General features: G+C 57.2%; 1 protein-coding gene across 2 annotated transcripts; it reads left to right on the top strand.

The window, feature by feature from the left end:
• Positions 1–1,907: 1,907 nt before the first annotated feature.
• TRIM8 (tripartite motif containing 8) lies at positions 1,908–15,020 on the top strand (the record flags this gene model as incomplete). Of its 2 annotated transcripts, XM_079700439.1 has the most annotated exons (6): positions 1,908–2,477; positions 11,856–11,951; positions 12,289–12,522; positions 13,778–13,809; positions 13,944–14,059; positions 14,413–15,020. In XM_079700439.1, 6 exons carry the CDS (start codon positions 1,908–1,910, stop codon positions 15,018–15,020), a joined length of 1,656 nt encoding a protein of 551 aa, XP_079556565.1. The 2 variants fall into 2 exon arrangements, with proteins under 2 accessions (XP_079556565.1, XP_079556566.1); XM_079700440.1 differs by lacking the exon at positions 11,856–11,951.
• Positions 15,021–16,626: the final 1,606 nt, after the last annotated feature.

Raw genomic sequence — 16,626 nt, forward strand, 5'->3', positions numbered from 1 at the left:
AGGAGAGCCGAAGCCCGAGCGAGCCGAGGCAGGAAAAGGCAGCCGTGGACTGCCCGGCTCGCAGATCATTTTTATTATCGAGATCATTATTAAAAGGGGGCGGGGAGCCCAGGATGCGGGGGAGGGGGCTAGAGACGCAGCTATTTTTATTAAACAGATTATTCCTGAAATAATAATACGCGCAAGATGGCTGAAGGTGGCTGTGATGAGAGTGTTGGGGGGTTTTTTCTTCCTTTTTTTTTTTTTTTTTTTTTTTGATCTGAGGATAAAGCTCTGAGGCGACAGCCGCTGCGGAAACCCTGCCCGGAGTGCCCTCCCCAGATGAGAAGCAGCGGGCGGACAAACGGACCTACCGACGGAGCAACTGGCGCGGGCCCGCCCCGGACGCGTCGCCTGGGCAGCAGCCGGGGGCCGCGGGCGCTCGCCTTTCTGCCGACTTCTTCCAATTCTAATCTTTTTTTATATTTTGGAAAGAACCGGGGTGGGTGGAGCAGAGGTGGAGAGAAATCGGGACTTGGCATTTTCTCCCTTCTCTCTCTCCTAATTTGAGGGAGGCTGCCAGCCCTCCCCTTAAAAAAAAATCCCACCACAAAAAAAAAAAAAAAAAAAAAAAAAAACAGAGAGAGATAGAAAGAACGCCGCAGGACCCTCCAGCGAGCGCGCTCGAACCCCCGGCCGCCACCGCGGCGGCCGCCGGGAGCCCAAGATGGCTGGGCGCTGAGGGAGGCAGTCCGGCTCGACTGGCTTGGCCCGGCCCCGCCGCCGCGGGCTGGCTCCGACCGCAGCCCCGAAGGCCGGAGGAGAGGCCGAGAAGAAAAGAAAGTGGGGGGGGAGGGGGGCCGGGGTGGCGAAGGGGGAGGGCCGGGGGGAGGGGAGGGCCGGGAGCCGAGCCTCCTGTTCATTAGCAGTTGAGAAAAATTCCTTTCTAGTTTGATCAATCCTTGTTTTCCTCGGCAGAGCCGGGGCGCCCGCCCAGCGCGGCGACGGAGAGCGGGGTCTCTCGCGGCGGGGGCGCCCGGCGCCGGGCCTCGGGGGAGCGCAGAAGTAGCGACGAGGGGGTCAGGCCGGAGCACCGACGGGGCTTCTTCTCCCTCCCTTTCTGGTTGTTGTTTTTTTTTTTTCCACTTCTCTCCCTCCCCCTTCCGTTTCTATTTGTGAAGGGAGGAGGAAGGCAGAGGCGGGCTGGTGTCTCTGGCCGGGGACTGGAATTTCATCTGAATGACTGCCCCTGCGCTCACGCAGTGCCCCGGAGTCGGCCCGCCTGCGTCCCGCAGCTCGCACCCACAGACGGCCGGCCAGCCGAGGGGCGCCCGCGCCGCGGCCCGGGGACCGGCTTGCCTCGCCCTCCTGGTCCGGATCTAGCAGTCCTTGGCGCGGCCGCACTCGCTTCTCCGGCCTCTCAGACCCTGGACGAGGCGAGGGAGGCGCGGCGCCGGCGAGCCAGGAGAGAGCCACCATTGCCGCCGCCGTCGCTGGAGGAAGTGTGCGGCTCCCGGGCTCTGTCCGCCTTGGGGCGCGCCCCAATGTCAGCCGCGGGGCCGAGTGCAGGCCGTGGGCCGCCGCTGCCCTAGCCGCGCCGATCGGGAGGCGGCCTCTTATATGGAATTTGGACCCCGGCACTCCCCTCCAGGGCTGGTGCCCCGGCCGCGGCCCTGGCGCAGTCCGCGGTCTCCCGCTAGGCGCTCGGGAGGAGGAGGAGGAGGAGACGCAGCCGGCTGCGCGCGCTGCGTGAGGACCGAGGCTCCCTCCTCTGGGGGGCGGGCGCGCGGAAGGCGCTGGTGACTGAGCGACTCTCGGGGCCGCCGGGGCCCGGAGCTCGGGGCTTGGTGGGCCTGTAGTGGCACCGGACGGACCCCCAGAGTTGGGGAGTTGGGGAGACCTGCCCGGGCCCCCTGCCCGCAGCCGCTATGGCGGAGAATTGGAAGAACTGCTTCGAGGAGGAGCTCATCTGCCCCATCTGCCTGCATGTCTTCGTGGAGCCGGTGCAATTGCCGTGCAAACACAACTTCTGTCGGGGCTGCATTGGCGAGGCGTGGGCCAAGGACAGCGGCCTGGTGCGCTGCCCAGAGTGCAACCAGGCCTACAACCAGAAGCCGGGCCTGGAGAAGAACCTGAAGCTCACCAACATCGTGGAGAAGTTCAACGCCCTGCACGTGGAGAAGCCGCCGGCGGCGCTGCACTGCGTGTTCTGCCGCCGTGGCCCCCCGCTGCCGGCGCAGAAGGTCTGCCTGCGCTGCGAGGCGCCCTGCTGCCAGTCCCACGTGCAGACGCACCTGCAGCAGCCCTCCACCGCCCGCGGGCACCTCCTGGTGGAGGCGGACGACGTGCGGGCCTGGAGCTGCCCGCAACACAACGCCTACCGCCTTTACCACTGCGAGGCCGAGCAGGTGGCCGTGTGCCAGTACTGCTGCTACTACAGCGGTGCGCATCAGGGACACTCGGTGTGCGACGTGGAGATCCGGAGGAATGAGATCCGGGCAAGTACCCTACACACAAACACACGCACAACACACACACACACACACACTCCCTACCGCCTGGGGATCACCCATCCGGACAGGCTGACTCTTGTGACATCAGGCCAGAGGTTCCCTTCCAAACTCCTACTCTGTAAGTTTGGAGGCAAGGTCCTGGGAAGTAGGGTCCCCGATCGGTACTTGATAAATTCCTGCACCTGTGCTCACAGGGGGCATCTTGTGAGGCATTTATAGAATTGAGGTGTGGGGCTGTCAGGGGTAGAGTTTGGCTGTTGCTTTTCTGTTTTGCGCGCAGCTCCCTCCCCCGGTGTTGTTTCCGTAGGCCCTACGGGAAGTCACTAAAGGGAGTGACCCAGGTCCTGCTTCTCCAGCTGCTGTTTATGTAATGAGTGTCCTGGTGCCGCTGCTGTGGCTGACATGATCCATGATGCTGGCATACCAATGAGGAAGTAAACAAAAGCAGCCATGTTAGTTTCAAGCCCTAGTGGAAACACATGGGGGGGCGGGGGGCTGGAGGGGGAGCTTCCGGAGGGAGAGCAGAACTCCTGGTATCTATCTGGCCAAGGCCTGGACAGCCAACAGCATCACTGGACAGCATCTCAGCTATTCGGATTATTCCCCATAGCCCGTTCTCCATGTGTGAGAATTTCTGCCCACTGTGTGCCTGTGCGTATTGCACGCGTCTGCATGAACACACCTTAAAGTATGTCTTCATCACCCTGAGCGCTTTTCTCCCAGCCCAGCCCTCTATCACAGCCCTCCCACATTTGGGGAGGGGAAGTGGAAGATGGAAAAAGAATCCTGTGGGTTTAAGGTTGAGCCGCCTTGCAATCTGGTTTCAGGCAGCTGGCTCCCCTGGGCTGCCGGCTGGGTGATTACGGAACCGCATCCCCTCCCATTGTATACACCCTGTAGCAGCGGCCAATGTCAAAACCGCCTTCCCCCTCAGGCCTCTGGGGCTGGCCTGGCTTTGGAGCTGGACTGAAGCAATACTTCCGTCCCCTTCAGTGGAGGGGGGCTCCTCCTGGGTTCCTCCCAGGTCCCCTGGCTTTCAGGGTTGAGTCATACCAGAAAGAAGGGGTTGGCCTGAGACTGTCTGAGCCATCTCAAGCCCCAGCTTGGGGCCTGGGTGTGATATCATGGGGGTGAGGTTGGGCTTTGGTAGGACTGGGAGTGTTTATGGGTGGGGGCCCCTGGAGGCTAGTCGAGGCCAGTGGGGAGCTTGGTTATGAGGAAGCTCTGAGCAGGGGACGGTTGTAGATGGGGGCTGTTTCCTGTAGGGGGGACCAGTCAGAATGAGTCACTGTTCAGCAATTAAAAAACATACACATACCACTAACAAAAGGCAGGAGGGTTGCTACAGGCTGAGGGCAGGGATAACAAATAAAATTTGCTGTATAATTAGTTTCTAATCGGATGGGCTAGCTCTGGGGTTTTGTGCCAGGACAGAGCCTCTGGTTTCTTAAAGGAAGTGTGGGTGGGGGATGGAGAGAAGAGCCTTCCCCCACCACCAGGGTTGGAAAAGGCAGAGGCCTAGGGGAACAAATGAGCCCCTAGTGTACTCCGCCCCCCACCCAGGGCAGGCAGAGCCCAGACTTTCCCTAGTATTGGGAAGATGCTGCTATTAATAAAGATGCAAGGGCTGGGGAGGAGGCTGGGAAAAGTGCAGAGGCAGGAGAAAGGAAGGCTGTCCAGTTCTCTGTCCTGGGATTGACAGTGGAAAATGAAAGGAAGGGAAAGGTGGAGATGGGGCTGAAAGGCACAGAAGAGGGGACAGCAACCAGGGTGATGAGTGAATGTGTGCCTGCACCCATGGCTTTGCCCTTAGTTGTATTGGAGTGCTCAGGTGGCTTTCATCTAGGTGGGGGAGAAAGCACAATTTTACCTGATTTGGTAGTAAGAGAGTGTCTGTAGATGTGAGTCTGTGTTTGTGAGTGTCTTTGAGACTGTCTGCTTTGCCCTCAAATGCACCTGTCTCCTGTCTGTATAGTTGGGGGATGGGGGGTGGCACACATACGCAGAGTATACCCTGGGGTTCCTACCGGCAGGTCCCTGATCCCCCAGCTCATGGAAGGAACTGAATGGAAGCAGGCCCTGAACTTTGTCAGCAGCTCCATGTGTGTGCGTCTGCCTGCGTGCGTGCGTGTGTGTGTGTGTGTGTGTGTGTTCTTGTGTTCGTTCCTGTTCCTGGTGTGGGCAGGCTCAGAAGTAGTGGGTTGCATCACAGCCAGATGTGCAGTTCTGTGCGCTCAGCATCTGTGCCCCACAGCCTGAGTCTCGTCCCTCTCCAGGCTCCCCTACCCCAGGCCCTCCAGACTCTCTCTGGTGTCCCAGGGCACTGGAGTTGGAAACCCTTCAATGGCCCAGTGCCACTCACTGTGAGTTGGACTTATTGAACGAGTAGGAAGAGGGGCCCCACCCTCAGGGGAGGGGGTGAGCCACAAAGAACCTGAATGGAAGAACCCATTGCGTTCCATCCTCTCTAGGCTAGCCATGGGGAGGGGTGTTTTCCTGGGCCTCTTTTCCCTTGTGGGAGGGAGTCTGTCTTAAAGGGCCTCTGCTGGTACCATGGATGAAGGCAACAGAATTATCCCAGATGCAGGAGCAGAAGCATGGAAACCTGGCACACACCCTAAGATATAGCTCTGCTTCTTGTGCTTCCTCTTCCGTTGTCCCGGGGAGGGGCAGGGGCTGCTGAAATGCCCTACTGGCTAGGAATAGGAAACGCTGATCAATTTCCCCCTGGTGGTCCTCCACACGCATACTCAAAGCACCCACCTGTGCAGCGGCCTAGAGCTGGGGCCCAGCAGGAATGCAAGTAGGGCTTCCGCCCAGCAGGGGACTAGCAGGGGGTCTCAGAGTCAGGCCTTCGAAGTCCTCGCCCCACTCTGCCCTTGGGAAGCCAATGTGTAAGCCACGTTGCCGTGAGGCCCGGATGCCCATTGGGTAGACCGCAGAGACCACTCTAAGACATGCCCAGACCCCAAATGTGTTCTCCCTTGGGGCTATGGGAGGCTAAGGGCCCAAGATTGGGATATCCAGGTGGACTCAGGTGTGGCGGCCCTAGGTAGTCAAACCCTCTTCCAGCCCCTGGGTTTAGGGGTTCATGTGAGGAACTCGGGACTGGTATGAGCTGGGAGCACCTCTGTCTCATGACCTCCTTCAACATAGAAAGAAGATCCAAGATAAGGCCTAGTTATATCTGTGAAGGGCTATGCAGGGTATGTGTGTGTGTTCAGGTCATAGCTGTGCCTCTGTGTCATTCCTAGTACCCCAGACTGAGGTTGGAAATGTTCCCAGGACCCTGTTCCTTGCATTCTCGAAGGTTTAGAGTTGAGAAGAGATGTTCTCTGGGGACAGGATCCCACTCCTTTGGCCAGTTTGGGGTTTGCAGCTGCTGGGGGTGAAGTCATCCTGCTCACATTGTCCATGGCCGGAGGGGCTGCCCTGGGACCCTGGAGGGGATCCTAGGTCTCTACCCCATGTGTCTGTCTCCGAGTGGGCTCTGGGAGTGAGAGCTGCCCTGGCCCAGCTACAGCCAGGCTGTGGCTGCAGCTTGACTCGGGCAGTACGGACCCCACCGCTCTCCGCTGCCCCCGACCATAATCCTGAGGTCTGAGGTGGGGTGGGAGGTAGGAGGGTCAAGTGGCTGCTCCTTCCTTGACCATCTTGAAGGATTGGGAAGAGGGGGCCTGGCTTGGCCTTCCTCCCTGGCCCCGGACAGAGGAGCCTGAGGCGGAGGCCCAGCCCCCCACCTCCACCCCAGGATCCTGCTGACACAGCCAGACCAGACGCCTGTCATGCACGCCCTGCTGATGACTCTGCCTGCTGCAGCTCTGGGTGCCTCTGCATCCAGGTCTGTCTGCAGGTGTGTGTGTGCGCATGTGTAACCAGTGCGTCTGGTTGTGCATCTCACATGGGACTACTTTTTTGTATCTCAACGTGTGTATCTCTGAGAAGGTGCAGTGTGAGTGATTGACTTAATTACAGAGTTGTCTTGTGTGTGGCTTTGGGGTCGGGAAGACGTGCACGTGTGTGTGTGTGTGTGAGCTAGAGGAGGGTGCCCTGCTTGCCGTTCACCTGCGAGTTGAAGTTGAGGGTGCACACATACCTGTCGTTGACAGCGCTAGTGTGTGACTGCCTGCCTGATGGTGGTTGGTTGGTGGGTGTGAGTCTTTTGTGACTTTCTCACCTGGTAGAGGTGTTGGGGAGGGGAGGGGACTCACCTTCGCTGAGCTTGTTGCCTGTGGTGGGCTTTGGAGGTGGAAGCCCGGATGGATCCTGCGATGCTGTGTTGTGGGCATTCGGGGTGGTCATAGGAAGAAGGGGAGCCCGGCTTGGGCCCCAGCCCTGGACCGAGCAGGCAGCCTTGGCTGGCCTTATCCCTGGCTCTGGGAAAGCCTTCCTTCCCGGCTGGCCTGGCATTCAAACACAGACAAAGGGGGGCTTTCTCTCTCGCCTCTTTGTTCTGCTGCCCCAGAGCAGTGCTCTCTGCATGGCAAAAGCTAATTCCACTCTGCAGCTGGGAAACCCTCTCTGGGGTCTGCCGGGGCTTGCCTCCGAGGTGCTGCCTTTCTCCTTGCCCCTGGTTCCTTCTCTGTAGCCTCTTCTCTCTGGGTCTGTGATTGCCCGCAGCCTGGGGGTCCACATGGTAGCCCCAGGTAGGGGCTGAGGCAGGGGGACAACTAAGGCTGAGACCAGGAGGGAGTGCTGTGGCCCAGGGAGAGGGGAGGCTGACGTACTCCTGGGACAAGGGCTTATGTGGGAGAGTGAGGGGCGGCTTTGGCAGCTGGGGAGGAGGTTAGGAGGGGGTAGCTCTGAGCTGGGGCTTCATCCAGAGCTGGAGCTGGCATGAGAGTCATCTGGGCAGGGATCCCAGCAGGCAGAGGTACTCCAGCAGCCCAGCGCCCTCTTCCCGCCTCCACCCCATCACAGGGGCTGCTGGCCCCAGCTCTGGTCCCATCTACAAACCTGAGGTCTGCCTCTGGCCCAGATCCTGGGGCCCCGCTCCCTCCTGACTTTGCTTCTCTTCAAGGTTGACTTGAGGGTTTTATTATTATCATTTATTAACTTTTATACAAGCCTAGAGTCCCAATGGCCTTACCCGTCTGCCCAGTCCAGTCTGGCATCAAAAATGCCAGCTGGGGGCTTCCCTGGTGGCGCAGTGGTTGGGAGTCCGCCTGCCGGTGCGGGGGATGCGGGTTCGTGCCCCGGTCTGGGAGGATCCCGCGTGCCGCGGAGCGGCTGGGCCCGTGAGCCATGGCCGCTGGGCCTGCGCGTCCGGAGCCTGTGCTCTGCGGCGGGAGTGGCCACAGCGGTGAGAGGCCCGCATACTGCAAAAAAAAAAAAAAAAAAAAAAAAAAAAAAAAAAATGCCAGCTGGGCCTGGCCAGTCAGTCTCCAGAGGGCTGTGAGTGAGGCTTTCCCAGGGCGGGAATGTAAGGGGCTCATGATTGCCCCCTCTCCAGGCTGGGAGGGGCTTTGGAGGGAGCAGCTCAAGGCAGAGTCTAGAACATTAGGAGACAGATACGAGGGTCTTGGAGGGGTGGGAATGGTGTGCCCCCAAGTCTTCCTCATGCTTTTGCCCTCACAGACCCAGGAGCAGACCGTGGAAGGCCTTAGGTCCTTGGGGAAGGACAGGGACAGGAGTAAGCAGGTCCCACCTGGGTCAGCAGGTGTAGCATGGGGCTGGGCCTGCCCCTGCCCCTGCTAGAGGCCTGGTCCCTCAAGTGCTCCTAGTCTAGACCATTCTAGTCTCCACTCTGTACCTGCACACTTGAGGTGTGCCACAATCCAGATGACCCACTGTGGGCTGGGAGCAGTTTGTAAGGTGCCCTCCCCCACACTGAGAGGCCTTGCCCTGAATCAAGCTGGGAAATCTCTCAGCTGTGGGTTTTTCCCAGGTGGACAGTGGAGCCTCAGCTCTCAGTAGTTCTGGGAGGTTGGGATGGAAAGGAGGCTGCTGGTAGTGGGGAGGGGTCCTTGCTTCCTCTGTTCCCCATCTCCCAGCTTCTCAGCAACCTGATTCATTCCCTGGTGGAATCGAGGTGAGGGGTAATAAAGGGGCAGCAAGTGGATATTTCCCTTCTTCCCCACCACCCCGATTTTCCGGTGCCTGAGGTAGCAGTGTCCCCCCGCCCCCTGCTTCCCCCCCGGTGTTGGCTGCGGCAGGATTAAGCGCACCTAGCCCCGAGGGAGCGCCATTCCTGCAAGGGCGAGCTGGCCATGGTGGGCCCCCCTCCCAGCCCTCCCTGGCGGGCATTCCCTGGCCAGTTTCCTTCCTATTCCTGGTCCTTCCCTTCCCCCTGTAGTGGAGACAGAAGCCCGATGGCCTCTGAGCTGGGGGAGGGCCAATGAAACCCAGCCACCTGCTAGGCAGTGTGGCCACTGCCTTTGCTAGACCTGGACTGGGCTCCACCCCAGAGGGCTCTGGGCAGGCAGGAACCAGGACCTGGACCCGGAAGCCAAGGGAAGACACCTCAGGGTCCCGGGGTGGCCATGCTGCCAGGAAAGGATCTGAGGAAAGCCTAGATGGCGGAAGGGGCTGAGCCCCACTCCCCAGGACAGGACAGGAAGTGCCTCCCTTGGCTGTGCCCTGAGGGGTCAGCCATGAACTCCCTGACCGGGTTGCAGGGGAATGGGACAGAGGCCTCCCACGGGTCTGGAGGGTGGGCGTGAACAGCCCCATTCCAGGCCTCTGAGGGGAGTGGGGCTGAGATCCTATCTGGGGCTGCCTCTCTCCTGCCCCTCGTCTGGGACTTAGCTCCAGGTGCACCTCTACTCTGATACCAGTGGGTTTGGTCATGAAAAGTAGTCGGGCCGGGAGACCGTGGTGCACAGATGTGTGTGTGTGGCTGGGGCCTGGGCTCTCGGATATCCTGGGCACTGGGAAGGCAGGAGTGGCCTGGAGCCTGAGATGCATCCAGATTGGAGGGACTGCTTCCCGAGTGTGGGGACGAGGCAGCCAGCAGGCAAAAAATTGAGGGCCAGTTGTAACAGGGGAGGTAAAAAGGTCTCATATCCTTTGGTGGTACCCTGGCCACCTTGCCTTCAGGCAGGCCTCCCTTAGTCGTCGGGGCCCTTCAGGAGGGCCAGCCTTCACTGTGCAGGGCTGTGTGTGTGTGACAGTGTGCCCGAGGGGGTCTCACCCAGGTGATGGCATGTGCTTGTGTGTGTGAGTGCAGTTGTATGCGTGTAGGTGGGCCATACTGTGGGGTGCCGCCTGCCCTTTTCACATGACTGGGGGCAGTTTCACAGGAAGGGAGGGTGTGTGACTACCTCTGCTCCTGCGCCCAGCCAGCTGTGTTTCTCTACAGGCTCTGACTCTCAGGCTGGCAGCAGATCCATGTGCATGTTGGGCCTGGGGGGTGGGGCAGGGCAACATCTCCTAGGGCTGTCTCTTAAGGTACTGTCCTGGGTCACTGAAAGGTCAAATTGTTGGGGGGGTTGCCCCAGGCTTTCCCAGCTCAGAATCTGAGAGCCTCACCCCCTACCTCCTCCTGTCCCCAGGGCCCTGGTTCTAGGGTAGCCACCAACACATAACAGGGTCACTGAACTCTCTTGGCTGGCCTTGGTTTCCCCATATGTAAAGGGGTTTGGGGGAATAAGGAAGGGATTGGTGGCAGCTTGTCTTTTTTTTTTTTTTTTTTTTTTTTTTTTTTTTGCAGCTTGTCTTTTGGAAGCCAGCTGAGTGTGGACAGGAGTGGGGGTCATGGGTCAAACTTGAGGGTCACTTTGAGGTCCACACAGAGGAAGAAAACCACTTCTTGTTGAGTGGACACTTACCGTGAGCTAGGTTCTGTGCAATCTGCTTTGCAAACCTTGTTTTGTGCGCAAAACCCATGGGTTTATTCAGGAAACACATTATGCATCTGTAGGGTGCTGGGGCCTTTGTGGGTCCCGGCTAGGAAGGGAAGTGGAAAAATACAGCAGCAAAGCCTTGTTTTCAAGAGGCCTTGAGTTTTGTTTGGAGATTAGACTGCAGTTGGTCAGACTATAGAATATTGTTGTCCTATAGCTCTTTCTGTCAGATGGTCATGTTTTGTGTCTGTGGTGTCCAGTACATTAGCCACTAGCTACATGTAGCTATTGAGCACTTGAAATGAGGCTGGTACAACAGAAGAACTGATGTTCAATTTAATTTATTTTTAGCTAACTTAAAATGAAATAGCCACATGTGACTAGTGGCTACTGTATTGGACAGCACAGCTACAGAGGGAGAGAATGTGACAGCCCCTCGTATGGCCAGGACAGGGAGGGTCCTGCACAGACTCCGAGCAGGGGCCATGGAAAGTTTCCTCGAGGAGCAGGGCCTTAAGCTGGGCTTTGAAGGATAGACAAGGGATGGGGAGAAGGCACTGAGGGCTGCAGAAAAACATCCGCTGGGTGCAGGGGGTTCAGATCTGCAGTGTCAGGGACAGGATACCAGCCCACCTGGCTGGGAGAATCAGGTTGTAAGTAAGAGAGCCTACAGAGTTTGGAAGGAGGGGTCATCGAGGGCTCTTGGGCAGGAGAGAGACCCTGTTTGAAGAGGTGTGTCTGGCAAGGGAGGATGACAGGGCGGCTGGAACAGCTGGGATAGGCAGGTCTGGGAAGAGAGGGGTTGTAGAGACAGAAGATTAAGGGCTGAGAAGAGCAGCATGGTCCAGAACCTTCCAGCAGACTGACCTTGGGTCTTAGGAGAGCCAGAGTTTCCTTTCCACCCAGGTCCAACTGAGGGGCTGAGGGAGTTAGCAAGGACTTCAGAGGCTTAGCTCTCAGCATCAAGAGCAAGCAAGGGGGCAGCTGGCTGGCTTGATGCCCCCCGAGTGTAAGGCAAACGTCAGGTGAGATCTCTGGACCGGGCCAGAGGGCCTGTGAGACCCGGGAAGGTTGTGTGACCCTCTGCATCATTTCTAAGATGGTGCTCCCCAGAGAGAGGCAGCATGACTTGGATAAGAACAGACCCTACTACCTGGTCATTTAGGTTTGTATTCCAGCTCTGACACTAGCTGTGTGACTTTGGATGAATTACTTAACCTTTCTGGTTTCCTCTTCTCTGAAATGAGGATAATAATAGTATGTATCTCATAGCATCACTGGAATGATTAGATAAGTCTATACAGGAAAAGTGCTTACAACAGAGGCAGGCCTGACCCTGCCCTCAGAAAGTTTATGGTTTAGATATGTGTGGGAAGCATTCCAGGCTTTCTCGTCCTGGGAACAGGCTGGCCAGACAGTTATCACCAGGCCCCTGGGATTGCATGGGAGCCAGAAGGGGTTGGGGGGCAGAAATTTTACGTCATTTGGGAAAAAGGATCCATAGGATGAGTCTGTTCTGTAGAGGTAGGGATGGTGTTCACCCATTCCTCTGATGCCCCGACCCCAACTGTCTCTGTAGAAGATGCTGATGAAGCAGCAGGACCGGCTGGAGGAGCGAGAGCAGGACATTGAGGACCAACTGTACAAACTCGAGTCAGACAAGCGCCTGGTGGAGGTAGCTAAGCCCAAGCCCATGGTATGAGGTGGGGGGCGGCTTGGGTACTGGGCCTTGGGCTAGGATCTGTTGCGTGGTCGGCTCTATGCAGGAATCCCTTGGTCAGTCATTCAATGAACCGTCAGTGGATGAGCCCCCCACTGGTGCCAGGGTACCTGTCCAGAGCCCTGTGCTACCAGTGGGGGATTGGCAGGTCAGACTTTGCCTTTGGGAGCCCTGGGCAGCCTGGGGCTTTGGGGTCCCAGACTCCCCCATCCAGGATGTGAGACAGGCAGGAGCAGCAGCCAGAAGTCCCCAGTACTTACCTGCCCACCCACTCTTGCCCCGGTGCCCGCAGGAGAAGGTGAGCCAACTGAAGGAGGAAGTGCGGCTGCAGTACGAGAAGCTGCACCAGCTGCTGGATGAGGACCTGCGGCAGACGGTGGAGGTCCTGGACAAGGCCCAGGCCAAGTTCTGCAGCGAGAACGCAGCGCAGGCGCTGCATCTCGGGGAGCGCATGCAGGAGGCCAAGAAGCTGCTGGGCTCCCTGCAGCTGCTCTTCGACAAGACGGAGGACGTCAGCTTCATGAAGGTGGGCTGGGCCTGGGACCGGTGGGTGGGACCCAAGGGGCATTTTTAAGATTTTTTTTTTCCTGCATTGGGTCTTCGTTGCTGTGCGCGGGCTTTCTCTAATTGCGGCGAGTGGGGGCTACGCTTCGTTGAGGTGCGCGGGCTTCTCATTGCGGTGGCTTCTCTTGTTGTGGAGCATGAGCTCTAGGTACGCGGGCTTCAGTAGTTGTAGCTCACGGGCTCTAGAGTGCAGGCTCAGTAGTTGTGGCGCACGGGCTTAGTTGCTCTGCGGCATGTGGGATCATCCCAGACCAGGGCTCGAACCCATGTCCCCTGCATTGGCAGGCAGATTCTTAACCACTGCATCATCAGGGAAGCCCCAAGGGGCATTTCTAAATTGGAGTCTGTGATGCTTTGCTCCCCAACTGGTTCCCTCCACCAGTATGCTCACAGGGCTTTGGAGCCAGCCTTCATGGATTCAAAACCCTCCCACCCTGTTCCTTCTAGCTTTGTGACCTTGGGCAAGTCATATATGTTCCCTAGGCCTCAGCTCCCTCACTTATAAAATGGGGTTGATAATACAGATCTATTATCTGTTATCCGCAATGCCAAACTTTAAAAAATCTCTGAAAACTGAAAGAAAAAAGTTCTAGCAGCTCATTTAACAGCAAAAATTGACCTGAACTGATGCTGGCAATTTATGGCCTTTATTGATCTTACTTGATACAAATATTGAAACATATTGCTGGGACTTCCCTGGCGGTCCAGTGGTTAAGACTCTGTTCTTCCAGTGCAAGGGAGGGATTCGATCCCTGGTCAGGGAACTAAGGTGCCACATGCCACGAGGCGTGGCTAAAAAAATATATATATATATCGCTGCAGAAACATTGATGTGTTAGATTACAGTGTCCTACACTGTAATCACATATTATGATACGGGCATCATATTTCCCTTCTAAAGTCCAAAAAATTCCAAATTCCAAAACACATCTTGCCCCAAAGATTTTGGGTAAAAGATTGAGTGCTTGCAGAACCTTCCTCCTAGGGTAGTTGTTTAGATAAGATGATAGATGTATAGAAAGCACTTACAGTGTTGTCTGTCACATAGCAAGTGCTCAATCTTCTGAAAATGGAGGCACCCCACCTCCTGCCCCTGCCACACTCTGGCCAGAATCAGAAGGTCAGCCCTGCCTGGGGAGAGAGAGGTTGGGGCAGCTTCCATCTTCCCCTCTCTCATGCTGCCTTTCCCACTGACTAACCCTTTTCTCTCCCTCTAGAACACCAAGTCTGTGAAAATCCTAATGGACAGGTGAGCAGATGGCAACCAGCCCTCAGGGGAACACATGCGGGGGAGGGCAGGAAGGGCCAGGCCCACTGCGGGGAGGTAGGGCGGGCTTACCGGTGATACCTCCTCACAGCAGATGCCCCGTCCACTGCCCCCAGGACCCAGACCTGCACAGGCAGCAGCCTTTCTCCCCCTAAGATCGGCCACTTGAACTCCAAGCTCTTCCTGAACGAGGTGGCCAAGAAGGAGAAGCAGCTACGGAAGATGCTAGAAGGTGAGGGTGGGATCCTCAATCAAAGGGAGAGAACCCTTTGGGCAGGGGTAAATGCCAGAACCTTCCTTTTGACAGGCAGCCTGGCCTAGTCAGATAGACCTTTCCTCATATCCCTGCTTTGCTACTTCTAGCTGTGGGACCTCGGGCAAGCCGTAGCACCTCCCTGAGCCTCGGCATCTTCAGCTGTAAGATGGGAATGATAGTAGTATCTGCTTTCTAACGGAGTAGCAAGCATCAAGATGGTGCATGATGTATTGTGCTTGGTCCTACAGATGGAAAATGTCCCCGGGGGAGAGGAGGCCTGGGTTGCCTGGGACAGGGGCTTTAGCGACTTTTGCCCAAACTCTCCACAGGCCCCTTCAGCACACCGGTGCCCTTCCTGCAGAGCGTCCCCCTGTACCCTTGTGGTGTGAGCAGCTCTGGGGCGGAAAAGCGCAAGCACTCGACGGCCTTCCCTGAGGCCAGTTTCCTAGAGACGTCGTCGGGCCCTGTGGGCAGCCAGTATGGGGCAGCGAGCACAGCCAGCGGCGAGGGCCAGTCAGGGCAGCCCCTGGGCCCCTGCAGCTCCACGCAGCACTTGGTGGCCCTGCCGGGCGGTGCCCAACCAGTGCACTCAAGTCCTGTGTTCCCCCCATCGCAGTATCCCAACGGCTCCGCCGCCCAGCAGCCCATGCTCCCCCAGTATGGGGGCCGCAAGATTCTCGTCTGTTCTGTGGACAACTGTTACTGTTCTTCCGTGGCCAACCATGGCGGCCACCAGCCCTACCCCCGCTCCGGCCACTTCCCCTGGACAGTGCCCTCACAGGAGTACTCACACGCGCTCCCGCCCACACCTTCCGTCCCCCAGTCCCTTCCCAGCCTGGCGGTCAGAGACTGGCTCGACGCCTCCCAGCAGCCTGGCCACCAGGATTTCTACAGGGTGTATGGGCAGCCGTCCACCAAACACTACGTGACGAGCTAACGCTACGCGGGCGGTGGGGCGCTGGGGAATCTCCCCGCCTCAGCCCCCAGTGGCTCGGGAATGACGCATCCAGAGACCTGCCCTTCTACCTTCCTGTCCTCCCTCCCTTCCTCCTTCATTTCCCCAAGTCTTTTCCTTTTGGATTTTGTTTTGTTTGGGGCTTGTTTTGATTTTTTTTTTTTATCACGAATCTCCTGGACTCGGAGGTGACAGTGGGAGCTGGCCTGGGCCGGGGCCACAGGTGGCTCTGGAGTTGGGAAAGCGTCTACCTCAAGGCGCTGAGCTCTCTCTCTCTCTGTCTCTCCTTTTTTCTTCCACTCCTTCCCCTACCCAGCTCCGTGGCTAGAAGGAGCCTCAGCTTCCCCTAAAGCCTTGGGGGTAGGGGCAGTTTCCAACTCTCCTCAGCCAGCCCTGGGAGGAGGGACCAGTGTCCACTGGCCTGCTTCTCCTCTTGTTTTTCTTTTGGGCAGTTTGATCACTGACTAAATAGGGAATGACCTGTAGATTGTGGGGCTTTTTTTTTTTTTTTTTTAAACCAAGAATGATTTCTCCTGCTTCCTTCTCACCACCCTCCCAGACGGAGTTCAAAGGCCACTTCTCAAGCAGCTTTTGGCACCTTCAGCCTCAGAATGGAATCTTAAAGACAGGAACCCCCATGTCCAGGAAAGGGGAAAGGAAACTTGCCAATGATAGTGACCACAGCAAAAGCAAATAATAATAATATTAATAATAATAAAGAGAAATAAATAATAAAATAAAAAACCATAGCACAGCCCTTGTTGAGGTCAGCGGGAGAGGAGGGGGCTGCCTGGAGTTGGGTCCTTGCCTGGATTTTGACACAGCGACTTCCTGTAGTGAGCACTTTGTATGAATCGTGGACTTCCTGTTCTCAAGGCGCAGGTATTTATTCTGTAATCTGTCTAGAGCACACACCGAAATCCAACCTTCTAATAAACATAATGGCGCAGTCCCACTCCCTGCCTCGCCTCTTACCCCTAACTCCCCCAGGCCTGGGGTCTTCAGGCGTTGGTGTGGGGAGGGGCCCCTCTAGGGAAGGAAGCCCCTGCCCTCCTTGCCTTGATTCTCTCCGGGGTTTAGCCTGTTCCAGGCCTGTGAATGTCAGTTCATCAGGCACTAACTACGTCTGTCTCAGCCTTGGGTTCATTTGGCAAATATTTGCTGAGGGCCTCCTAGGCCCAGCCCCCGGCCGCATGGGCCCCGGCATCTCTTTGAGTTTCTGCCAACATGCTCTTAGCAAGGACAGACAAAGGAAGAAATACCTTTCTATGAGTCTTGCAGAGTTTACCTCCTTCAGTCCACAAATATTTATTAAGCACATGCTAAGCGTCAGGCACTGTGTAGGGCCAAGGGCACAGAAGTAGAGCAGACCCTATCTTCCTGGAATTTAGTCTAACTGAGCCTTGGCCCCCGTTGGGGGAGGGGAGCGGGGAGGGTCACTCAGCTCCATGCTTCCTTTGGTAACTTGGGCTCTAGCCCCTGCCCCTGAGCATGGATGGAGGGCAGGCAGGAAAATCTTGTGCTCTGGGAGGCACAGTGCTAGGGTAACAAGGTGAAAAAGACATCCTACCCTCATCCCCTTTGGCAG

Source organism: Hyperoodon ampullatus, assembly GCF_949752795.1.
Source record: "Hyperoodon ampullatus genome assembly, chromosome: 1".
NCBI classification, from domain to species: Eukaryota; Metazoa; Chordata; class Mammalia; order Artiodactyla; family Ziphiidae; genus Hyperoodon; species Hyperoodon ampullatus.